This window comes from Lemur catta, chromosome 15 (genome assembly GCF_020740605.2).
Source record: "Lemur catta isolate mLemCat1 chromosome 15, mLemCat1.pri, whole genome shotgun sequence".
Lineage (NCBI taxonomy): Eukaryota > Metazoa > Chordata > Mammalia > Primates > Lemuridae > Lemur > Lemur catta.
In genome coordinates, this window is record NC_059142.1 from 51,464,284 (window position 1) to 51,488,852 (window position 24,569).

Here is a 24,569-nt window from a genome sequence, read left to right on the forward strand (position 1 = left end):
CCCCTGAGAAACATGACCTGTTTCATTTCGTTCATTCATTCATTCATTCCATGAGCACAATGCATTTTGACGACGTGCCCACCAGGGAGCTAAGCGGTGGAAATTCCCCGCCCCTACTCTCAAGGAGCTCCCATCCCAGCGGCGCAGGAAGAGGAGGGTTTATCACACAACGTGCAGGGTGCATGGTGGCAGAGGGGAGGGTGGGGTAGAATTCCCATTTAATGAATGAGGAAACTGAAGGAAGGCGAGGCAAAACAGCCTGCCGGGATTGTAAGCCCACGGCAGAGCCAGCCACCACCAGCCGGGGCTGGGGGCTTCCCTAAGCACTCGCTACCCTGCACTTTCTCAGCGCCTTCCCCAATGCCTGTCTGTATTTGGATAAGCGCCTTGGCAAAGCCCCTATCAACGTTCGTCGTTACTGGCATTTTACGAACTTGTTGGTTAATTTTTCTCTTAACGCGGGAGACCTGGAAAAGAGAGGGGAGGGACAGGCTGCGCTTCCGACGTGGGGGACGGGAGTCACGTGCTCAGGCTCCCTGCGCTGCCGGCGTCCCCGGCCCGGCCGGGGTTGCTAGGCAACGGGTAAACGCGGCTGCTCGGAGCCGTTTGAGGAGCTCTGGAGCAGGACAGTGGCCGGCGCGTCCCCAGAGGCCCAGGAGGAGCGGACCCAGGGTAAGGGGCGGGTGCGGGGACGACGTCTGAGGCTGAAGAGCAGAGTGGAGAGTGACAGGGAGAGACCCGAGGGTAGTAATGACCAATAGTGCAAAAAACTCCTGGAGGGGGGCTTCCTTCTGGGACAGCTCTGCCCCACGGTGGATGCCAGCACCAGCGCTCCTCGTGCCCTCTGCCCCATGAGTCCTCGCCGCCCTGGGTACTCCGCAAGTCACAGGCCCCTGCAGCCTCGGAACACCTTGCCGCCCCCGTCTGGTCCTGCTACAGGCTGCGTCCTGGGGTGGGCTGGAGACCTCTAGGGATTTACAGTTGAATGGATGGAAATACAGCCCCGGGCCAGGTGGTGGGAAGGTGGCTAGTAAAGAGGAGAGCTTTCTGCCAAGAATAGAGGGAAGAAAACTAATAGTGTTGTGCACCTACTAGGTGGCAGGTACTTTAAATGCTTCCTTTCGTTTATTCTTCAACCTGGGAGCTGGCATTATGGTGCCTCGTAGGGTATCACGACCAAGGTCACACAGTTGTTTAGTTCCTACTTCCTGTGCAAGTTCAAAGTTTCCCACATTCTCTTGAACTGCAGAAGTGCATCTTCTCCCAGCTTTCAGATCCGCAGCTTTCCCCTCTCACATGCTTTGTTTCAAATCCTTTTCTTTGTTTTTCAAGGTCAGAAGAGAAAGAGGAGGAGCAGGGGCGAGGACTCTAGAGAGAGCACTGGTAGAGAATTGGTGTCACTGTCACCCAGGCAGCAGGTGACAATGTGAGTTGGGCCCCTTCTCTGCACCAGGTCCTGGGGATGGGACTGAATAAGAAGACCACCGTCTCAAGGATACAGCAGTGGGGTGGGGAGAGCAGGTACATGCATCACCCTCCAATTCTGGGGACCTTCTCCCACCCCCTTCCCACCTGTCCCTGCCCTCATTCTCCACCTTCCTGGTGGGGGTCAGCCATGCTTGGCGCTGCCCTGGAGGGCAGGGGAGTGGGGAGAGGGGATTCCTAGGGTGGTCTGCTTCTTTTGAGGGTAGAATGACTCCCTTAGGACCCCAGACTTCCAGAAGGTGCACAAGGACCTAAGAAACAGGGACGGATGCCCTCCCCCTGCATTCCTCTGCCCTGCCAGGTGCCATGCAGGGCCCGCCAGTCTGGGGATTAAGAAGAGGAAAGTGTTCTCATCTCCTTTTTCCACCCTCCAGTGGACCCTCCAGGCCGCCTCCCTCGAAACTCCCACGCTGACACTCTTCCTTCCCGCCGCTCCCTTGGCCTCCCGCCCGGCTTGGAAAACACACTTTCTCTTAAGCCAGGGGAAGTTCTCTCCAGGAATCACTTTGCTCATTCTCATTGCACAAGACAAGTTTTGTTTTCATAGCCAGTGAAGGTTCCGATCTGACTCCCTCCCCAGGGATGTGGGAGATGCTTGCGTGTTTGATGCTCGGACCAGAGCCTCCCTGGCCCTTTGTGTCCCTGTGTTTTGCTCTATAATGCCTCCGGGGCTCTAGGTTCCCACGGGTGGGGAGAAATCTCCCCCCAAAATTCCCAGAGGCCAGCGACACTTCTCCTGTCCCCCTCCACACCCCCTTGCAGACAGCTTTGCTCAGGCCCTGCTTGGGGAAGCCCACCCTGTAGCACTTGTCTCACAGAGGGTGGAGGGGACCTCCTGAGACCCCCTCCAACGACCTCACTATTCATCTTCGTGCCCCGCCAGCTTCTGAGAAAGAGCCTACTCTGGGCCCTTGAACGAGCTGTCTTCCCATCACCCGGCCAGCCTGTAAATGTCCCCTCTGTCTGCCTCCAGACACAAGACAATGCCTCTGTTCTCACTCTGGGCTTGGCCCTGGGAAGCACCAAGAAGGAAAGCAAAGCTGTTAAAAATGCGATCTGGGCTAAAGAGGCTATTTCTGTCTTCCTGGAGTTTCCTCATTCTCTTAAGCCTCCTTGTGTCCCCTAGGAACCAGCTGGCTTGTAGCAATTGTCTTTTAAAAGAGGCAGAGAGACAGGCAGCCCTAATTGCCTGAGTCCAGCAGCCCTGTGTGGGGGGCACAGGTGCTCCACAATGTGTTGGCAGAGGGGAGAATTTCACTGAATTTGCATATTTTCTCAAGGCCCTGTCTTTGTCCATGTAGAATTAGGGTGCCCTGCTGCGATTTGGGTCTCTCTCTCCACCCTGTGCCCTCTCAGCCACGGTTTCCACCCAGGAAAGAGTTTCCAAACCACACACACACACACACAAAAAAAAAGAGGTACGTGTATGGTGTGAGGTAGGGGGTCTATGGTCATTCTTTTGCAAGTGAATGTCCAGTTGTACATTCTTTGATGGTCTTTGCTGAAAAGACCATCTTTTCTTCCATTTCACCTCGATACCTTTGTCAAGAGTCAACCATAGTACAAAGGTTTATTTCTGAACCCTCAGTTCTTCTACTAAAAACAGGAAAAAAAAATGAACTCTCAATTCCATTCCATTAATCTATATGTCTATGGTTAGGCCAGCACCACACTGTCTTGATTATACGTAGTGGGTTTAATAAATGTTTGTTGAATGAGTAAGTGAAATAACGGGAACTATGATTAGAATAAAGACAAAGTATGTAGTATGCACAAAATCTGTGCATTCGTAGAAAATTCTATGTAATTAGACTTCTTTAAAAAGTAGAGTCATTTTGGGGTGCCTTAGAGTAGTGGTCCCCAACCTTTTTGGCACCAGGTGCCAGTTTCATGGAAGACAATTTTTCCACGGACTGGGGATGGGGGGATGTCGTGGGTAGGGGTGGTGCAGAGCTCAGGTGGTGATGCACAGACCATTTCCTAACAGGCTGCAGCCCAGGGGTTGGGGACCTCAGCCTTAGAGGACATTTTTGGGCAAAAACTCAAGGACACAGTTGTTTGGTAAAGTGAATTACTGCTGTAGCATTTCTGTCGAATGGCATTTTTTTTTCTTCTGCTTCCTGTTCAGATATTTGTCTGTGGGTTTTATTTAAAGCAGGGGACACTCCCTCCAATCATTTTCCCACCAGACCCCCATTTCCCTCAAAGATAGCGACACTTGCTCACAGGCAAAAGCCTCCTCTCTTGGGGGTTGAAAGGCCTCAGTTGTAAATCCCACCACAAGCTCACCTGCAAGTTATTTTCCCCGTAGCCACCACCACCCCCACTCACCAGACAGCTTTTGTCCTGGGGCTCTGTGCAGCCCCGGGAGCCTTGTGCAGACCCAACATCTCGGCCCTTGGGAACTTGCCGTCGAAGGCACAATTTCTGAGAGTGAGGGTGGCCAGCAGACGGACAGCTCTGCTCACTCCGTAGTATAATGTCCCAGACAGACCCTGTCACGTGGCCAGCCATCTAAGTCACTGAGCAAGCCCTCAGACCCGGTAGAGTCTAGTGATGTCATGGGAATTCAGAAGGGCAGGGTCTCTTTTGGGGTGAGTGACAGGCAATTTGTGGGAACTGCCTATTGGGTCTTAAGACTTCCAGTCAGATCCGGGAAAGCTCTTCCTTGTGCTGCGTTTGAACGCTGGCCCTGCAGCTGCGGGGGCAGTTTCATTTCACTTCTCAGCATCCTGTGGGCGGGTCAGGTCTTGGGAAGACTGAGTGGCCCGGCCAAGGTCACGCAGCTGGTGAGGGCAGGGCCAGAACTTGATGTCGGGGTCCAGCCCGATGCTCTTCCCAGTTCCCCACTGTGCCTTCCGTGACCAGCAGCACATGTCACAGGGTTTCCCCCAGGCCTCGTGTCCCTCCTGGTGAGGAAGCCGGGTGGCCTTCTCCCTCTCTCGGGTTGACTCTCAGCTCTGTCCTGAAGTGATATGGAGGGAAGAGGAAGAGGGGCCCCCAGAAAGTGGGGGAGGGTGCAGCCTGGTGACCTAGAGCCCTGCGAATGGCTGAGCCTTTTGGACAACTGGGTGGAGAGTTTCCAGAAAAGGCTGCCAAATCTGCGTGCTGTGTGATTCAGGTCAGCGTGTGGTGGAGCATTTAGTCCAACATTGTCGCCATCAGTGTTTCTTCCTGTCTCCAATAAGCAGATCGACTCATTCAAAACAGTATCATTTGGTGGGGAAGAGCTCTGGAGTCAGGTAGACCAGCTATAGCACTTACTAGCGATCCGACCCTGGCCAGGCCACTCAGGGTACCTCTGAGTATCAAGCTCCTTCAAAGAAAACGGGGATTTTATTGCTGACCTCAGAGAGCAACTGCAAGGACCATGCAAGATAATGCTTAAAATATAGTCAGCACTCAGATGATTTTGTAAATGCAGGTGCAGCTTCTGGACAAATTCCCTAGCACTCCCGCCCCCTCCAACCCCTCTCCCACCCCAGCCAGATTGAGAGCCTGGAGCCACCCCCTGTGAGACCAGTGGAGACAGGGAGGTGGCCAGGTGGGGTCCCTCACCCCGCACCCTCTCTCTGCTCCCGCAGCAGCTGGCGCCATGGAGATCGTGTACGTGTATGTCAAGAAGCGCAGCGAGTTCGGGAAGCAATGCAACTTCTCCGACCACCAGGCCGAGCTGAACATCGACATCCCACCCAGCCCTGAGCTGGCCGAGCAGTTCGTGGAGCGGAACCCGGTGGACACGGGCACCCAGTGCTCCGTCAGCATGTCGGAACACGAGGTGGGTCCCAGCCACAGGGCCCAGGCCATTGAGGGCGTGGTCGGGCAGCTGAGTGGGACTGGGTGTCCCTGTGCGCCTGAAAGCCAGTTAGAGCGGGCCACTGCAGATGCTGGAACTGTGAGCACAGGGGCCCCCCAAGACAAGACCCCCCAGAGTGCACAGGGTCAGCAGAAGACCCGGCGCCAATTGTACCCGGGGCCAGGTGAGATGAATCGAGATGTTCCCTCTCCCGGGGCTCTTGCTTCGCCTCCGAGAGCTCGGCAGCGTCAGCCAGGGCACTGGGCGCGGCTGGGAGAGGTGTTCTGGGGGAGCAGGATTCCGACCCACGGGAGGTGTCCCGCAGAAAGTTCCAGCTGTTCGGACCCAGAGAGCTCCCTGTCCGTGTGAACTAGGTGATCTGCCCCTGACTAGGTTGAGAACAGCTGAGAGAAAATGACATGGAATAAGATAGCCAACCCATTTTACCCTGTCCAGGTTGATTGAGTGAAAAATCGCTGGATTTGGCCAAAACACTTTAAAAAACCAGGTGGGTGTGGGTGGTTCCCATGACTCATAGTCCAACAGTTCAGCCGAGTTCTTGCTCTCCCAGGCCTAACTGCTGTCTTGGGGACGAGGACAGCTGTGCCTGGGATGCAGCCAGAGGACAGAATGGCTGCAGCTGGGGTCGCATCACACCCTGTGGGGCTCCCCTGTCGGCAGCTTCACCCCGTCCCGACTTTTAACTTTCGCCAGAGCTGTGTTAAAAACGGAAGGGAGATGGAGCAACTGCTCCGCGGGTGCGGGGTTTCCGTGTGGCGCGAGGTGAGAGTTTGGAGCCAGGTGGTGGTGAGGGCTGCGCACCATCATGTGTGACCACTGAACCGGACACTTTCAGACGGTTAAATGGTAAGCCAGGCACGGCGGTGCGCACCTGTAGTCCCAGCTACTCGGAGGCTGAGGCAGGAGGATCACTAGAGCCTAGGAGTTCCAGGCCAACCTGGACAACTTAGTGAGATCTCATCTCTAAAAAAAAAAAACAGAAAAAAGAACAAACAAGTTAAATGGTAAAGTTTATATTACATGTATTTTACCACAATAAAAACAAATGAGAAGAGCTGGAAAGAAGGCAAAGTGGCCAGATCGACAGGTAAGAGTGTGCTCCCGGCTACAGAGGACGGGCAAAGCCAGTCCACGCTCTGAGCTGCCTGTAATGTGTGACTCTCTGCGACGTTGCTGATGATGGAGCGGAGGAGGCTCGTTGAGAGCTAATGGGCTCTCACGGGACAGGTGGGTGGGCTCCTCAGGTGCATTAGGATTCAGAGCAGGTGGGAACTGCCCTCAGCTGCAAAGCTGCTAGCTCCACAGGGTGGCACTGTTGTGCCTACCTGTGACCACCTGAGGCCCAGAACGTTCCTTGCTGGTATCTGAAAATACTGTGGCTTTGGCTGGGGCGCCCACCATTCCAGCCCCGGGAGCCGAGGGTTCTGGTCTGCCTGTGAGTGACGTCTTCGCCATGGGGCTCTCCGTCTAGGCCAACACAGAGCGGTTTGAGATGGAGACCCGGGGAGTTAACCATGTTGAGGGGGGCTGGCCCAAGGACGTGAACCCGCTGGAGCTAGAACAGACCATCCGCTTCCGGAAGAAAGTGGAGAAAGACGAGAACTACATCAACACCATCATGCAGCTGGGCTCGGTGAGGTTCCTCCTGCTTCAGCTGGGGACTCTTGCCCATCACTCCAGGACCCTGGGGGTGCCACACCCCAGCCGCCCCTGTGGGCTCATGTGGCTACTTGGGGGGGCGGGGGGGAGACCAGCTGCCCAGCTTCAGCAGCCTTCTGTCTGGGAGCAGGCAGAGTCCCCAGCAGCAGACTGAAGGGCAAAGCGGGAGGTCCAGGGCTGAACGGGCTTTAGGAGGAGTCTGAAGAGCAGGAAACCCCTTGACAAAAGAGGACCCCAAAAGAGCCCCCCCCAGCAGCCAATAGGGACCATTTAATCATTCATTCAGCAAATTCGAACTGAGCTTCGAGTCTCTTCCAGGCACAGTGGAGGTTGCAAAATGAATCTCAGATACATCCTGCCCCAAAGAGTTTACAATCCACTGGAGGCCAAAGACAAATACAGCGACATCACCATATAACACAGAAAGAAAGAAATGCTAGGCCAGGTACAGTGGCTCACAACTGTAATCCCAGCACTTTGGGAGGCTGAGGCAGGAGGATCTCTTGAGGCCAGGAGTTTGAGGCTGCAGTGAGCTTTGATTGTGCCAACTGCACTCTAGCCTGGGCAACCCTGTCTCAAAAAAAAAAAAAAAAAGAGAGAGAGAAAGAAAGAAAGAAGTGCTTTAAGAGAAGGGTGGCTTGCCATTTTGCCTTATGAGGCAGGAGAGTCAGTCTCCTGCTGAAGGGATGAGGGAAGGCTTCCTGGAAGAGGTGGCAGGGCTTGTTTGTCCCGTGCTGGATGTTTGCAGTAGTGAGGAGGGCATTCTGGGTGGAGGACCCAGGCATCTGCAAGGCTGGGAAGCAGGAGATAGGTGTCTATATACCGAGTGATTAATAATTTTGTTTGGCTAGAGCTATATTCTTCAACCTGTTTTTTATTATTGTCACTCATGTTTTTCCTAATCACCTCCTCCTCCCCCGATGCAATTTTAACGCCATAGGTGTACTGTGTGTCTGTTTATGTACTGCATGTATATCTACGCTTTGTACATAAAAAGTGATATTGTTTTACCCCTAAGAACCAATGGAAAATACCCACATTGAAAACGCACAGGCTAGAAGGATGGGAAAAGCCCACCAGCTTTGCCTTGGCCCCACACCCCGGCCCGGCCCTGGGCAGTGTGGAAGGACCTGCCTTTACTGCTAAGAACGTCCGCTGTGTCCTCCCCAGATCATGGAGCACTGCATCAAGCAGAACAACGCCATCAACATCTACCAGGAGTATTTCGACGACGCGGAGACGGTGGAAGTGATGGACGAGGCCCCTTCGGCTAAAACCATCAACGTTTTCAGGTAGCTCTGTAGCTTGGCAGGTGTCTGGCCAGCTCTGTCACCCCCGGGGGGCCCCCAGCCACTGTGTGCCGTGTGTACCATGGTCTCTGTGCTCAGAGCTTCATAAGAGGCAGAGCTGTAAGGCACCAGCCAAGAAGTGGTCCCTACCCTGGGGGCGGGGGGCGGTGACGGGAAAGGGAGGGCAGACCCTGGGGAGAGACTCACAGCGAATGTGCCAGGCTGTGTACAAGCGAGGCCAGCACTTGCAGCGTAGAGCAAGCACAGAGCCCCACATGTAAGTGACCGCCCGCCTTGTCCCGTACGCATGGGCGTGTGTACCTGGGAGCGACCTCGAAGGACAATGGCTGCACAGCACGGTTCACCCCCCGTGTGTGGAGTCACCGTGCGTGTGACAGGCACTGCGGCAGGGCGTGTGCTGGCCAAAGGTCGGAACAGGCTAAATACATGGCAGGGGACCGGTCCTAGCGACTCTGGTGCACCCGCACAGCGGGATACCACGCAGCTGACGAAATGAACACGGCGGCTCCTTTTGCGCCGACCTGGAGTGAGTCCCAAGGTTTATTATGTGGAAACCAAACCAAACTAAACACAGCGTGGAACAGTGTGTGGACAGTGCGAGTTTTTGTTTAAAATACACATATGAATGTTGGTACAGATGGTCCCTGACTTTTTGGCGAACGATTTTTCAACCTTACGATGGTGTGAAAGTGTGACGAGTCCAGTAGAAAGCGTACTTGGAAAACCCTTGCAGCCATTCTGGTTTTCACTTTCAGTTCAGTATTCCATAAATTACATGAGATCCTCTACACTTTCCTATAAAATAGGCTTTGTGTTAGATGATTTTGCCCGACCATAGGCTAATGTAAGTGTTCGGAGCACATTTAAGGTAGTCTAGGCTATGATGTTCAGTAGGTTAGGTGTATTAAACGCATTTTTGACTTCCGATATTTTCAGCTTACAATGGCTTTATCAGGACCTAACCCTGTCTCAAGTCAAGGAGCATCTGCATATATGCATATGTGTGAATGTGTGTACATGCATGTGTATGTGCTTGACATGCGGAGAAGACCCATGATTTTGGACTTCTGGCCTCCAGAACTGTGAGGGAATAAATTTCTGTTGTTTTAAGCCACCTAGTTTGTGGTGCCGTGTTACGGCAGCCCTAGGGAATTAATACACTGACCTACAACAGAGCCTTTGAGCATGTTTGTCGGGTGTTGGAAGGAAGCCCGTGGGAAGGAGAGCTTGGGGACAGGGATGGGGTGAGGAGGGGAAGAAGGACACCTCATCCATGGAGACTTGGTGGATGGTGCCACCTTCGTGGATGTGAAGGGGGTAGAAGTCAGGGTGACAGTGCCTGGTGGCCTCGTTTTGTCCATGAAGTAAAAGCAAGGTGGTCCACGCAGAAGACTGGAACAGAGAGAGGCATGGATGGTCACCCAGGGGAATGGGAAGGCCAGGCACGTCTGGGACCTGGCGCAGGGGTCAGGTCTTGGATCTGGGTGATGCAGGATTACAGGGATGAAAGGCATGTGGGAAGTGACTAATCTTAAGTGCCAACCCTGGGGGATTCATTTTGCTATTACCACCCATTGAGGGCCCTGGAATTACCTGATCTGTCCCTGCACAACCAGAAAGGACCTTTTTCTGATCCAGGGCAGAACTGTGGCGTACACAGCGGGGCCAACGACTGCGGCAAGGGGTGTGCAGGAGAGGGTGCGGCGGGGCAGGAGCTGCCTGTCCTGGCCTCACACGCGGAGCACCCACGAAGGACGACACATTAGAAATCACCCATCCAACCGCCATGGTTTACCAAAGAGGAAACTGACCCCAGGGAGGCGACATGCTCGAGGGCACACAGTGGGTGGGTGACCCAATCAAGGATGAGACTCTGGTCCCCTGAATCCTGGCCGGCTCTTTCCTCTACGATGATGCCCCCAGAGTGGAGCCAGGGGGTCAAATCCCGCTGTGAGGAAGGTACTTCCCTGGCCACTGTCATTCATTCTTTCTGAGTACTTTAAGGAGAAGGTCTCAGTTTAAGGCCATTAAGTCTTTTTTTTTTTTTTTTCCTGGACTGTGAAACGCAGCATTTTTTTAAAGGATAAATCACATATCTCTCACTGTATTTTTAAAATTTTAATTAAATTAATTTATTTATTTGTAGAGACAGGGTCTCACTATATTGCCTAGGCCAGACTCGAACTCCTAGGCTCAAGTGATCCTCCTGCCCCCACCTCTCAAGTAGCTGGGACTACAGGCTGCGTCACCACAGCCCGGCTAAGTTTTCTATTTTTAGTGGAGATGGGGTCTTGCTCTTGCTCAGGCTGGTCTTGAACTTCTGAGCTCAAGCAATTCTCCCGCCTCGGCCTCCTAGGGTGCTAGGACTATAGGCGTGAGCCACCGCGCCGGCCCTCATTTCTTTTTAGTGCTGAATAATATACTGTTGTCTGGATTCACCACGGTTTATTTGTCCGTTCACCTACTGAGGACATCTTGGTTGCTTCCAAGTTTTGGCAATTACGAACACAGCTGCTGTAAACATGCACGTGCAGGTTTTTGTGTGGACAGAAGCTGTCGACTCATTTGGGCAAACCCCAAGGAGCAGACTGCTGGCCTCGCTGCCCCTGTGTATGTTAATAGTGATGGAAGGTCAGGTCTCAGGCTCAAAACTCTTCAGCAGGAATTTAATGTTTTGTTGCCATTGTTTTAATTTTCATTATTACCTTCTATTTCTGACTGGTGAGCTTGGTTGTCCATTTATGGGAGTCTTGTAAACCTCGTTTTTAACATAGATCACTCTGAATGAATGTGGTTGCTTAAATATATTTGAATTTTTTAAAAGGAAAACTCGAGGTAATAAGAAATTGGGGAGCCTCACACTCCAGCCTTCTATCCACTTTTCTCTGTCCCGAAGGGATCCCCAGGATATCAAGCGGACAGCTACACACCTGTCCTGGCACCCGGATGGCAACAGGAAGCTGGCCGTGGCATATTCGTGCTTGGATTTTCAGCGGGCCCCCGCGGGCATGAGCAATGATTCATACATCTGGGACCTGGGTGAGAAGCAGTGGGGTCCCAGTGGCCCAGGAGGGCAGGGGGCAGGGCTCGGGCCAGCAAGCCAAGGATGGAGAGGAGGACACACACAGGGCTGGTCCCCATGGGGAGGGGCCGGGAAGCCATTGTTTGGTCCCTTCCCTGTCTGGGCTCAGGCACAGCTGAGTGGAGCCAGATGAGAAGCAGGAAAGTCCCTCCGATTCCAGATCCTTAATCCAGGGCACGGAGACCAGACCCCACGGGACCCCAATTCTCAGCCTTTAAGGAGCACATATGAAAGAGTGCCCAGCGGACTGGGAAGGAACCCGAGGGGGAGGGCGAGGGGACTCTGCCTTTGTCCCACCTTTTCTGACACTCGCCCTTAATTCATGGCCGGCAGAGCTCAGCTTGGGAGCACAGACCATTGTCTACAGGAGGGCTGGCTCTAAGGGCCGGGGGCCAGAACGGAGTGGCCAGTGGTGGGCGTCACCCTTCCAGGCTTTCCTCCTTACTATTCAAACCAACGTGTAGGTGCCACGTGCAAAGCCAGCACCGGACACACTCGAGCAGCTCAACGCACCTCACTGCAGCCCCGTGGGTGGCTCCAACGCCACATCCAGTCCACACACCCTACGTTATGTAAAAACCTTCAGGTCAAAACCTTGTTTCACACCAAACCTGGAGAATGGACCAGAAAAACAATTAAACACACACACACACACACACACACACACACACACACCCCAATCCTGAACACCAAAAATAAAACCATTAGCAGAGCCGCTAGGGCCAAGATGCCAGATTCTGCCAAGGGGGGACCAGAGAGCACAGCCTGGCAGACAAACGGGAGGGGCTTCCAGACCTCCCCCCTGCCACTCCCTGCCCCCACACCCCAACACCGGGAGAAGGGGTTAAACCGGTTGATCCTGTTCTTTGCTTTTCAGGACTTGTGGGATCATTTTTTTTTTCTGCTTTATAGAAAACCCCAACAAGCCTGAACTCGCTCTGAAGCCGTCTTCTCCGCTGGTCACCTTGGAGTACAACCCCAAAGATACCCACGTGCTCCTGGGGGGCTGCTACAATGGGCAGATAGGTGAGCAGGGGCCCAGACGCTTAGCCCGAGTCCATCCTGCGGCTGCCAGGCCAGTGCCCACGTGCCAGCCTAGGCTGAGCCACAGCAGGGAGGGCGCCTCCCATAGCGATGACACCTCCCTCCAGACGCCCGGTGAGGCTGGTTTTGCTGACGCCTCAGCAGCGCCTCCTATTGTAACAGAGTAAGTCGAAAATAGTTCAAAATAGTCTAAAATAGTTCAAAATAAAAAGTTAGAAAAATGACAACAACTATAGTTCTAGTAAAGTCAGGGAACATTTGACTAGGGCCAGCCCTGGAGGGGTGGCGAGGCCACCAGGACCCCGCCTTGGCAGAGGCAGTCAGAGAAACCTGTGGGATAACGGGTGTGGGGAATCCTGGCCAGACACAGCGAGCTGGGAAGTGTCCCCTCCTCATCTGTGTTTTGGAAGCGTTTGCGAAGAATTGGTACGAATTCTTTAAATGTTTAGTAGAATTCACCAGTGAAACCATCTGGTCCTGGGCTTTTCTTTACTGGAAGTTTTAAAATTACTAATCCAGTCCCTTAACTTGCTGTAGTTCTCTTCACATTGTCTATTTCTTCCTTTTTTTTTTATTTTTTTGCAAAAAATATGGAACCCTTCATGAATTTACGTGTCATCCTAGAGCAGGGGCCATGGTAATCTTCTCTGTATCGTTCCAATGTTAGTATACATGCTGCCGAAGCAAGCACTGTCCATTTCTTCTTGAATTAGTTTTGTTAGTTTCTGTCTCTCTGGGAACTTGTCCATGTCATCTATGACAGATTGTGTAATTTGTTGAATATATTCTTCATAGTATTCCCTTGTAATCATTTTCACTTCTGCCGGGTTGGTAGTAACATTCCCTATCTCATTCTTGGTTCTAGTAATTTAAATCTTCCCTTTGTTTGACTTGGTAAGTCTAGCTAGATGTTTGTCAATTTTCTTTTCTTTTCAAAGAAACAACTTTTGGCTTTATTGATTTTCTTAGGTTTTTTTTTTTTTTTTATTCTCTGTTTCGTTTATTTCCACTCTAATCTTTATAACTTCCTTCCTGCTGTTTGCTTTGGATTTAATTTGTTCTTCTTTTTCTAATTTCTTTTTATTTTTATTTATTTATTTATTTTGGTTGGCGGGCAGACAGGGTCTTGCTCTGTCTCACAGGCTGGAGTTCAGTGGCCTAATCATAGCTCACTGTCATAGCTAACCTCGAACTCCTGGGCTCAAGCGATCCTCCCGCCTTAACCTCCCAAGTGGCTGAGACTACAGGCATGTGCCACCGCGTCTGGCTAATTTTTAAAATTTTTTGTAGAGACAGAGACTTACTATGTTGCTGGTCTTAAGCTCTTAGCCTCAAGTGATCCTCCTACCTTGGCCTCCCAAAGTGCTAGGATTATAGGTGTGAGCCCCTGTGCCCAGCCTTCTAATTTCTCAAGGTGGAAAGTTAGGTTATTGATTTGAGATGTTTATAAACATAGGCATTTATAGTTGTAAATTTCCATCTAAGCACTGCTTTAGCTACATTCCATATATGTTGATATGTTATATTTTAATGTTCATTCATTTCAAAGTATTTTCTAATTTCCCTTTTGATTTCTTCTTTGACTCATTGGTGTTCAGGAGTACGGTGTTTGTTTTCCACATATTTGTGAAGTTTGCAGTTTTCCTTTGGTTATTGATTCCTCGTTCATTTCTTTTTGGCCAGAAAAGATACTTTGCATGATTTTCAATCTTTTTAATGCAGTGAGACTGTTTTATGGTCTGCCATATGGCCTGTCCTAAAGAATGTTGCTTGTGCTCTTGGGAAGACTATATTCTGCTTGTTGTCAGGTGGAGAGTTCTACCGATGTCTGTGAGGTCTTGTTTATAGTGCTGGTCAAGTCTCCTATTTTCTTGCTTACCTTCTACCTGGTAATTATATCTATTATTGAAAGTAGGGTATTGAAGTCTGCAACTATTATTGCTGAATTGTCTATTTCTCCCTCGGTTCTGTCAAGTCTTGCTTCCTATATGTTAAGACTCTGTTTTTAGATGCATATGCGTGTTTATAATTGTTTGTTTTCCTAATGAATTCACCCTTTTGTAAGTATATAATACCTTTCTTTGTCTCTAATAACATTTTTTTTGTCTCTGACTCTGTCTTCTCTGATGTAGGCACCCAGTTCTCTTTGGTTACTGTTGGCACCGTATATCTTTCTCCGTCCTTATGCTTTCAACTTATTTATGTCTTTGAATCCAAAATGTGTCTCTTGTAGATTGCATATAGTTGGCAGACAGTGGACATGTTTTGTTTTGTTGTTTTTTTTCTTTTAATCTATTCTGTCAATCTCTGCCTTTTAATTGGAGAGTTTAATCCATTTACATTTTCTTATTTCTGTTACGGAGGAGAGAATTTTCAGAAGTTCTTACTCTGCCATTTTGCTGATGGCATACCTGGAAAACCAATTTTTTAAATTTCTAGTGAGATCAGAAGTAACCTGCCCACATCATCAGTGCTGAACATCCCCACCTGCCCGCTACCCCTGGCCCTGAAGTTGGTCCTGGGTGTTGAAAGGGCTCCCTACCCCTCCACCTCTGCATGCTCTTTCACTTCCCTTCTTCCTTGGGAGGAGGAGCCTGGATGGCTGGGAAACTTCTCCTTGGAAACCCTCTGTAGCCAGCTGCCTTCTGGCCTTCTGGGACCCCCGCTCCCCGCCCCCCAGCCCTGCTGCTCCTCCCCGGGGAGCTTTCAGATTCTGGAACTGACATGGACTCCCATCATTCTCCCTGCCAAATTATCCGGGTGTCAGAGATCTAAAAGACTGGAGAGGAGCCGCTTTGCCATGATTTATTCAGGAGCTTTGCCTCACTCATTATTCATAGCCTCTTTCCGTGGGTCTTTCATGCAGCTCAGACCGGCCTGGGCTCTGGGGCTCTGCTGCTGGGAGAAGGGCCCCTGTGGGGGCCTATGGGACCCCATGGGACCCACCCTCGAGCGCTGCTCTGCCCAGGCAGAGCGAGCTTAGCTACGAAAACGCATTTCTGGGCCTGACCAGTTCAGGGGCAAATGCCTTGGACGTGGGGAAATATTAAGTCAAAACTTACAGACTGAATACTTTTGTTATTTTACAAAACCAGCTTTCCTAGAAACATCTGTAACAGGGTGAGTCCCCAATGCACACTCATGGAAAAATGAAAACAAAACCCACCAGGACAGAAGTAGATAAGCATCCCATGTTTCTTGGCAAAACACTAATCACAGTAAAGGGTGAAGGTCCTCTGGGAGTTTCCTTCCAACAGAGGCAGGAAAAGCACAGAGGGTGAAAGGGAAGGAGCTTATGTATCTCGAGAGATTTGCCTAAATGTTCTCACCTTCCTTCCACCCTTCCTGAGTGCTGTTCCCTGGGATGGAGACTCCCCTGTGCCTGGCTCAGTCCCTCCTCAGTCTCAGCTGCATGTCACTTCCCGACCCCTCTCCCTGACCACCCTCCTGTGTTCAGCCGCCACCATAGCATCCACAGCACGGGCCATGCTTGTGGGGCCCCCTTCCTGCCCGGGGACCACACCTGTCCCATCCCCAGAAACTTCCCCAGGGCCTACTGAGGCGTCAGCACAAGGTAAGGTCTCAAAGGAGTCATGCAGCTTGCACTCTGGGGGTCCCTCCAGAGATTTTGTGCGGTCTGGTAGGAGACACAGGCTGGTTTGAACCTGGCCCTGCTTCCAAAAATCCACAGACCTGCCAAACCAAGGGAAGCAGCCTCCCTCTGTCCCCTGCTCCTGCCCCTGGGAAGGAAGCCTGTGCTCCCTTTCACCCCTTCCTGCTATCCTTCCTCACCAGCCTGCTGGGACACTCGGAAGGGCAGCCTGGTGGCGGAGCTGTCCACCATCGAGTTCAGCCACCGAGACCCCGTGTACGGCACCATCTGGCTGCAGTCAAAGACGGGCACTGAGTGCTTCTCCGCGTCCACGGATGGGCAGGTACCAGCTGGGCAGACACAGGGGGAGGAGTAAAAGTCCTGGTTCCCCATCAGAATCACCCAGGAACATGTCCTTTTATGTTTGATTTTGAACTTGAATACTGGGTACCACATGCACATGGAATGGAACCCAAAAAGTGCCAAAGGGCAGATAGTGAAATGCCCTCCTCCCACCGGTGCCTGCAGCCTCTTGCCCTCCCATAGACATCAGCCACTTCAGAGATAGTCTCTGCACAGTCGAGCAAACACGTACCTCTCTTCTTTGTTCTTTCTTTTTGCACACCTTACACACTGCATTTGACGTTTTTCATTTTGCAAATCTTAGAGAAAGTTTCTCACTTCATAAAGCACTGCCCCATGCCTGTTAAGAACTGCAGCATGTGGAAATTCTGTAATTTATCTCAGTGGATCTCAATATTTTGTTATTACTCTAAAAATGTAGCAAAGAGTGTCTCTGCATAGATCATCGCACACCTGTGCAGACACATCTGCAGCGTACATTCCCGGCAATCGGATTTCTGGTTCAAAGCATATGTGCATTTTTAATGTTGCTAGATATCGCCATAGTGGGGGAAGCCTTGAAGAATACAGATTCTTGGGCCTGCCCCTGGCAATTTTGATTCAGTAGGTCTTGGGTGAGGCCCTGGCATTTGGATTTTATGCAGATTTTATGACCAGCTGGGTCTGGAGACTGCGTGGAACAGCGATTCCCAAAGTGGGTCTGCTCCCATGGCTGTTGGGAGCCCCAGTGCTGGGCCAGGGAGGTGGAGGGGTGAGGAAGGCAAAAGCGAGGGGCATTGCCGGACCTCAAGGTCTCAGCGTCATCCCCTCCTCCCGCCAGGTCATGTGGTGGGACATCCGAAAGATCAGCGAGCCCACTGAGGTAGTGGTCATGGACATCACCAGAAAGGAGCAGCTGGAAAACGCCCTGGGGGCCATCTCCCTGGAGTTCGAGTCCACTTTGGTGAGTGTCTCTTGCCAGGGCTCAGGACGGGCCGTGGCTGGTGTATCAGGTGCCTGGGGACCCGGGCACTAACCTCACTGCAGCCATCCCCGACCCGTGTGGTCATTACAGCAGCCTTCCAGCAGGGGGCAGCAGAGTTCTCATTGTCACACCAAGGCGCCGTTTGGCTGGTGGCTGGGCTGAACAGAGGGCAGTTATTTCCAGCAGGACAGGATTCCAGAAAAGCCCTGTTTCCCCGGGAGGCCCGGTCTGCAGCCCTGGCTCTGCCCCTGCCTCGAGTGGGCTTTTACTGGGAGTGAGGTGGCAGCTGAGCAGGATTCAGAGCAGAGGAGACAGCGATTGATTTACGGCGCAGAAAGATTAGCATATTCATTTTCTATTGCTACGTACCAAACTACCACAAATTTAGGGGCTTAAGGCAACACGGATTTATTACGTCCACAGTTTCTGTGGGTCAGGAGTCTGGACACACTTTGGCTGCGTCCTCTGCTCAGGGTCTCACAAGGCTGGTTGGGCTGTGTCCTCATCTGGAGTCTCTACTCGGGCAGAATCTGCCTCCAAACTCCCTCCAGTTGTCAGAGTTCAGCTCCTGGCAGTTGTGGGACTGCGGTGCCCTGTTTCCTTGAGATCACTCACGCCTACGTCCTGGCCCTCTCTCAGCCCCCCCCCCACACACAGCATGGCAAGCCAGGGAGTGTCCCCACTCTGGTCTGCTGAGGCGGAGCCACGTATAACATAATGCCATCAGCAGCGACACCCGTCCCTTTGCTGTATTCTGTCAGATAGAAGCAAAAGGACAGGTTATGCCCACACCCAAGGGAAGGGACTGCACAAGGGCATGATTCACTGGGGTCATCTTAGGGTGTGGCCACTGGATGGAGGTGACAGTCATGGGGACAAGGGTGGACCAAGGAGACCAGTTAGGAGGCAGAAACCTGGGTGTGAAATGGAGGCTCAGGCCACAGTGGTCGCGGGGGGAGGGGAGAATGGCTGGATTCTGGGGACAAGCTGAAGAGCATCCTGCACTGTTTGGTCCAGAGGGACTTCTGGGGGACACCCAACAGACCCTTGGTTGAGTACCAATTCCTTTCTCCACCGTCTGCCCTGCTGAGGACGGGTCTCAGGGCAGGACTTCCAGGGCCCTCCAGGTCCCCCTGCTGGGGGCAAAGGTGTCTGTCGAGGCTTCCCAGTCTCTGGAGCCAGCCAGGGCTTAGCGAGCTGAAAGTCTTTCTCTCTTCCTAGAGGAGGCCAGTGGCCTTTGCCTCGCTCACAGGGACAGCAGGGGGCTGTGGGGCAAGGGATCCTGGAGGGGCAGTTTGTTCCACTCTGAGGCTCATCCAGAAAGCCAGCAGTGAGCCGGCAGGTGGCCGGCGCCCAGCTCCCAGAGCCTGTTCGACACCCAGTGAGCGTGGGACCCTGCTGCACTCTCTCTCCAGATGCCTCTCTGTGGCCGCTACACCTCGGCCACGTCCCATGCTAGTATCAGGGGGGTCTGGGGGGCCGAAATCTGCTCATCGATGCTGCACATACTGCCCAGTGCCAGGGGCTAAGTACAGCCCAGAACCCACAGGGACAACTACCTCTGATGTTTCCTGCTAAGGGCTTCGGCTCAGTCCCGTCCTCCTGCCCAGCTTCCTGTGTCCAGCTCCACGGTCTGGCCTCCCTGTGACTGCAGTGTGGCAGCCACACACACCCTCAAATCCCTGTCGTGGCCTTTAGGGGTCCTGTCCACACAAGGGCAACAGGGCGCTGGGGAGAGTGCCCACTAACCTGAAATGAGCCGCTTAGTCAGCACAGAACCAAGTAAGACAAGCTTGGTCCCCTCCAGGAGCTCATCGACTGCCAGGTGGTTTCCTGAGGCTGGCTGGCCACCTGCTCTGAGTCCTCAGGGACATCCAACCTAGACGATGCTATGGTTAATGTTACCATCATGCCAGGGAAGGCTCTGCCCATCTTCTGAGTGATCTGGGCCACACTGTGTCCCCTCTCTGGGCCTTGTTTAGTCTCTCTGTAAGCAAACATTCAGGATCTTTATGGGAAAATGCTTAGTGAAAGCAACAATGCTCTGTAAAGGGACTGGCAATGACCCTCTGGGGACTGGAAGAGTCAGGGAGGGCTTCATTAAGCACAGGGTCCTCGAGCAGCTTCCAAAAAGGGTGGGATCTGACAAGGCTGGGAAGAGTGGGGACAGCTCCCCAGGAGGGGTAGGGCACAGCCTGGGGAGGGACTTAAACTGAGGGACTTTCTAGCACCTGCAGATGTGCTGAGCAGGCTGCTGGCCATGCCTGCGAAGCCCAGAGCTAATGGTTCATGGAGCCTTCCACTCCTGTGCCACTCCCTCCACAGCCAACCAAATTCATGGTGGGCACCGAGCAAGGCATTGTCATCTCCTGCAACCGGAAGGCCAAGACATCAGCTGAGAAGATTGTGTGCACCTTCTCGGGCCACCATGGCCCCATCTATGCCCTCCAGAGAAACCCCTTCTACCCAAAGAACTTCCTGACTGTCGGTGACTGGACAGCCCGCATCTGGTCTGAAGATAGCCGGGAGTCGTCCATCATGTGGACCAAGTAAGTGGGGGGAATGGGAATGGGGGGGGAATGCAGGGGAGGGCAGGGGACAGAGGAGGCCCAGCTGGGTCCAGATCCAGCAACATGTGCCTGTCACCCGGAGTTAGCAGGAGAGAAATGCCGGTGGCCAGCCCAGGGGGAAGACCATACCCAGCCCTTTAAAGAGCAGCCTATTAGCTACGGGTGGGTGAGGCTGGCACAGCTAGAAGTCAGACACAAGGAAGAACTTCCTATCCAGCAATACTCAGAATTTGCAGCCCAGGAGGGACTAAGTGAGCAGGGCTGGGGCCCCACGTCCTCTCTGTCCCTCCCAATCGTAACGGCCCCTTTCCCGTGGCACCCGGCCCCCGCAGGTACCACATGGCTTACCTCACTGACGGCGCCTGGAGCCCCATGAGGCCAGCAGTTTTCTTCACCACCAAGATGGATGGGACCCTGGACATCTGGGACTTCTTGCTCAAGCAGTGTGACCCTGCCCTCAGCCTGAAGGTCATGTGCACCCACTCCCCTTAGACAGGCCCGGAAGTGGCTGGCAGTGTGGTGTGCTGTGAGCTCATGTGTGTGACGTGTGGGTGGGCGTGTCTTTGTGTGGGGGGCCGCTCTGGGTAAGTGGCATGCTGGCTTTGGAAGCATGTGCCCCTACAAAGGTTAAGAGGTCTGGGGACTTGGAACCCTGGTGGCACAGCAGGGTCACCTCGGGGAAATTAAAAAAGAAAGAAAAGCAGGTGCCTGGCCTCTCCTCCCGGGCCTATTCCTTCAGAAACCCTGGAGGTGGGCTCCGGGCAGCTGCCCCTGCGAGCCTGAGCTGATGCTGTCACGTCAGCGCTAGCTGAGCTGACCCCACTGGCTGGGGCCACCGAAGGGCGTGGGGTTTGGGAACCGCAGGATGACTGCAGGGCTGGGCTGAAGAGGTGTGGGGTGGTGGGAGGTGAGGCTGGGAGGCCAGGGGTCTTGACAGCCAATCTCCAAGTTTGAACTTCATCCTGTGGGCAGGGGGCTTCGCTGAGGGCGTTTGAAAGGGGCGGAGCCGCTAAGCCTCCCCAGGGGCCAGTTAATCAGACAGAGGTAACTTTGTTCCTCTCTTCCCCGCCTGGCCCCGACAACAGGTGTGTGATGAGGCCCTCTTCTGCCTCCGGGTGCAGGACAATGGGTGCTTCATCGCCTGTGGCTCCCAGCTGGGGACGACCACCCTGCTGGAGGTCTCACAAGGGCTCTCCACGCTGCAGAGGAATGAGAAGAACATAGCTTCTTCCGTAAGCGCCTCCTGCCCCGGCAGAGCCCACCCCATGGCAAAGCAGCCTAGTCAGAAAGACGCATACTCGCCCTCTCCCCCACCTTCCCGGAAGTGGCTGGACAGTTGGGGGAGGCAGTGTGATGGCCCGGAGCGAGCTCGGAAGGTGGTGTGTGAATTTGTCCTCGCTCAACCACTGTGCAGCTAAGTGGTCTTGGGCAGGTCACTTTACCTCTCCAGAGTTCGACGCTTTTAGCTGTAAATCAGTTTGTCTAGTTTTGAACAATGTATTTTTTTTTTTTGGCAGCAGAAACTTTCCAGTGACGGCTTAGCAGACTGCCAATAGATAAGACAGATGCCAGGGGACTGCCTCTGGGGGAAGGGGACTGAGATGCGTTCCTATACCCTGTCTCCAGCAGGCAGCCCTGGAGGCAACCCCAGAGCCATGGGCACGCTGTGGAATTGAAAACCCCTCTGTCTGAGACTGAGGTCTCACCACTGAGCTGGTCCTTCACTGGGCCCACGGCCGCCATGTTGCATAACTCCAAAGGGCGTTCTCTACCCTATGGTCCATGTACTTGACGCTCCCTGGAACTGAGTAACTTGGTGTCCCCCTCCGCTCCTGACACCAGCCCTGGGTACAGACCCCTGTGGGGACCGTTAGAAGGCCCACCTGGCCCCTGCGCTAGAGCCGCCAGCTGCCCACCCTCTTCCCACCAGCCTCTCTGTCCCTGTGTGCCCAGATGTTTGAGCGTGAGACCCGCCGGGAGAAGATCCTGGAGGCCAGGCACCGCGAGATGAGGCTGAAGGAAAAAGGCAAGGCGGAGGGCAAGGAGGACAACCAGAGGGACGAGGAGCTGGTCTCGGACCTGCCGGCGATGGTCGCCGAGGCTGAGCAGGAGTTCTTCGACATCATCTACGCCGAGCTAAGGAAGAAGGAGGCAGACGCCATGAAGCCCAAGATGGTAGGAGCCTCGGCCAGGGGCATGCGTGGGCTGGGGGCGGGCAGGGGCCGTGGCGCCTGGGTTCTGCCTGCTCGCTGACCTCCTGAGTGAGCTCGACCCAGTCGCCTTACCAGCTGGCCCTTAATTTGTCCATCTGGCAAGCGGGAGGAATCCCTCCTCACCTCCCGGGGAATCCTAAGTCTCCAAATAGACTTCAGGCTCCCTGCCTCCTGGCATCCTCCCTCCCCACGGTGGGCGCATCATGAACACGCATGTTGATGGACCGAATGAGGGTCCTGGGGTGCACGAGCTGTCAGAGAGGAACGAGCCTGGGGGCCCACCAAGAGAAGGGCTGTGACATCCACAGTGTGTACATCATGCTGGCTTGCCCAGGTCTGGTGTCAGGAGTGTGACCTGTGGTCAGCTCATCGGCCCATGGCCCCAGCTCTTAAAGCACTTTCTAGCTGTATCACCTCTTGGTTCCTTAATTTCCATCTAGAAAATGAGAAGATTGAGCTATAAAGATGGTGTCTAGTTGCCTTCCAGGCCCCCTTCTCTACCAGGGGACAGAACAAGAAAAAAGACATTGCTCATCTGGGTCATTGTCCTTAGGGGACCACAGATCAGATGCTAAGATGTGAAAGACCCCAGGAGCAGTGTGGGGGGAAGAACAATGGGGTGTATGCGGTATTTTCCCTTCTAAGAAAGACTGGCTACAGAATTGGGGGGGTGCCAAATGAAAGTGTAGGGTCCCTTGTTTAAAAAGTGTTAAGAATTTCAAGACAATGACAGCAGAGCACAGACCCTGTGTCACTGCACAGAGCACCCACCTGTGACACTGGCTCTGCTCACAGGAAGAGCTGGGTGACAAGTTCTTGGTCACTGGTGGAGGGGAGTAGACATGGTGGGTGGGGGGTGAGCACGTGGGCAGATAACTGGCTCCACCTCGTGACTTCTCCCACTTGTGTCTCCCCTCCCACCGGGTCTGAGGCAAGGGTGTGATTCCTGCTGGTGCATTTTGCATTTAGAAAGAGCTGGCTATGAACCGCTTTATCCTCACACCCTCTGTGTGGCACCAGTGGGGCAGAGAGCTCCCTTCATGCATGGCAGGGGCGAGACTAGAGCCCGGGCTTTCTGTCCCATAGCCCAGGGCTCCTCCCACCCATCACCACTGGCCCCTCCAGCCCTCCAGAAGGCAAAGATAACAATGGCCACCTTTTACAGTGCAGTGTGGGTGTCAGGCACCGTGCCTTGTGCCATATGTCCCAAAATGCACTCCTTGCAACAGCTTGAGCATTCTAGATGAGGAAGTTGAGCCTGAGAAGGAGTTGCTGTTCACAGATCTTAGCCCCTTCTGCCTGCCACATGCTTCCTGCCTCTCTCATCACCTCCGCAGTAGGCCTGGAATGCTGGTGGTCAGAGATCACAGCCGGGCACTGAAGCTGTCCTAGCCACAGCCCCTGCAGGGTGTCACGTCCTCTTTATGGGTGAGGGCCAAGGAGACTCAGGAGGCCCTAGCCCAAGGTCACCAGGTCTGCAGGTAGACTCAGACCCAAGTCTGTTGGATTCCCAAGGCTCTGCCCACCTTCTGCACCCACTGGGCCCTCCCAGCCGTGGAGCTGGTGCCACCGTGTCCAGGATGTTGGGCAATCCGGCCTTCAGCCAGTGGCTGCTTTTAGCCTCATGGGGTTAACACGGGGGGAGAGGGAAGGACTGCCTCCCACCCACACCACATTCCTGTGCTGTCTTCCCCAGGAAAAGCAGGAACGTGTGGCTGGGGACCAGGAGGCAGAGGGGGATGAGGACACGCTGGAGGAGGAAGGGGCTGAAGAAGAGACGTAGGCCTAGCAGGTCGGCCCCCGACTTGCGCGTACCACCCTCCCCACCTCTCGGTGTTGCCCTGGCCCTACCCTGCGGAGCTGAGCTTGCACGGCCATGGCGAGGCCGTGGGGGGCCTGCAGGAGGGGAAAAGGGTTTCTCCTTCTGCCTTATCGACCCTCCTCATCCACCTACAAATCGAGAACAGAAAGTCTGTCACTTCTAAGATGCCTGTCCAAGCAGGTCCCCTGGGTGTTCGCACACACAGCCAGGACGGAGGCCCCCGGGTGTGGGGGATCGATGGAACGACCTCAGTTGTTCTGATGCACTTTTGTGCTTTGTATTGTCTTAATTCCTGTAAGATTAAATGAATAACAACACCACCAACGGTCAGCATGTGTCACGCGTCCTGCGCTAGGAGCCTTCCACATTATGGCACGTGATTCTTTCACGGCGTCCCTGGGAGGTTTGCGCTCTGATGATCCAGCAGGGCTTCTGGGAGAGGTGCAGGGACTTACCCGAGTGACAGAGCTGGTGAGTTTGACAGAGCCAGGACGGGAGCCCAGGGTGCTCGTTCCTGACCCTGGACGGCCATCAACTGTGGGCCACGTGCTGTGCAGGGCCCTCGGGGGCTCCAGGGTGGGCAGGGGGCTGCCCCAGGGTCACCCTGAAACCACAGCGCAACAGAGCAGTCAGCGACCATGACGGAGA

General features: G+C 53.6%; 1 protein-coding gene and 1 non-coding gene across 7 annotated transcripts; one reads left to right on the forward strand and one right to left on the reverse strand.

Moving 5' to 3' along the window:
* The first annotated feature begins 584 nt into the window (after positions 1–584).
* Positions 585–24,237, forward strand: DNAI2 (dynein axonemal intermediate chain 2). Of its 6 annotated transcripts, none has more exons than XM_045569817.1 (14): positions 585–672; positions 1,333–1,521; positions 5,070–5,263; positions 6,774–6,935; positions 8,132–8,253; positions 11,168–11,310; positions 12,266–12,379; positions 16,193–16,332; positions 17,173–17,295; positions 19,642–19,865; positions 20,219–20,354; positions 20,972–21,118; positions 21,840–22,061; positions 23,796–24,237. In XM_045569817.1, the coding sequence occupies exons 3-14, from the start codon at positions 5,081–5,083 to the stop codon at positions 23,880–23,882; spliced, it is 1,803 nt and encodes a 600-aa protein (XP_045425773.1). In that variant the 5' UTR covers positions 585–672; positions 1,333–1,521; positions 5,070–5,080; the 3' UTR covers positions 23,883–24,237. The 6 variants fall into 6 exon arrangements, with proteins under 6 accessions (XP_045425773.1, XP_045425776.1, XP_045425779.1 ...); XM_045569820.1 differs by having other exon boundaries at positions 1,333–1,426; XM_045569823.1 differs by having other exon boundaries at positions 1,333–1,426; positions 5,073–5,263.
* LOC123621323 lies at positions 12,982–13,088 on the reverse strand. Its single transcript, XR_006729060.1, has one exon. It is a non-coding gene; the product is annotated as a U6 spliceosomal RNA (small nuclear RNA).
* Positions 24,238–24,569: the final 332 nt, after the last annotated feature.

Excerpts from the sequence above, each read along its gene's own strand:
- DNAI2 (XM_045569817.1), top strand. The coding sequence starts at position 5,081 with ATGGAGATCGTGTACGTGTATGTCAAGAAGCGCAGCGAGTTCGGGAAG. Across the intron at positions 5,264-6,773 it reads TCAGCATGTCGGAACACGAG|GCCAACACAGAGCGGTTTGA; the intron begins GTGGGTCCCAGC and ends CTCTCCGTCTAG. Across the intron at positions 22,062-23,795 it reads ACGCCATGAAGCCCAAGATG|GAAAAGCAGGAACGTGTGGC; the intron begins GTAGGAGCCTCG and ends TGTCTTCCCCAG.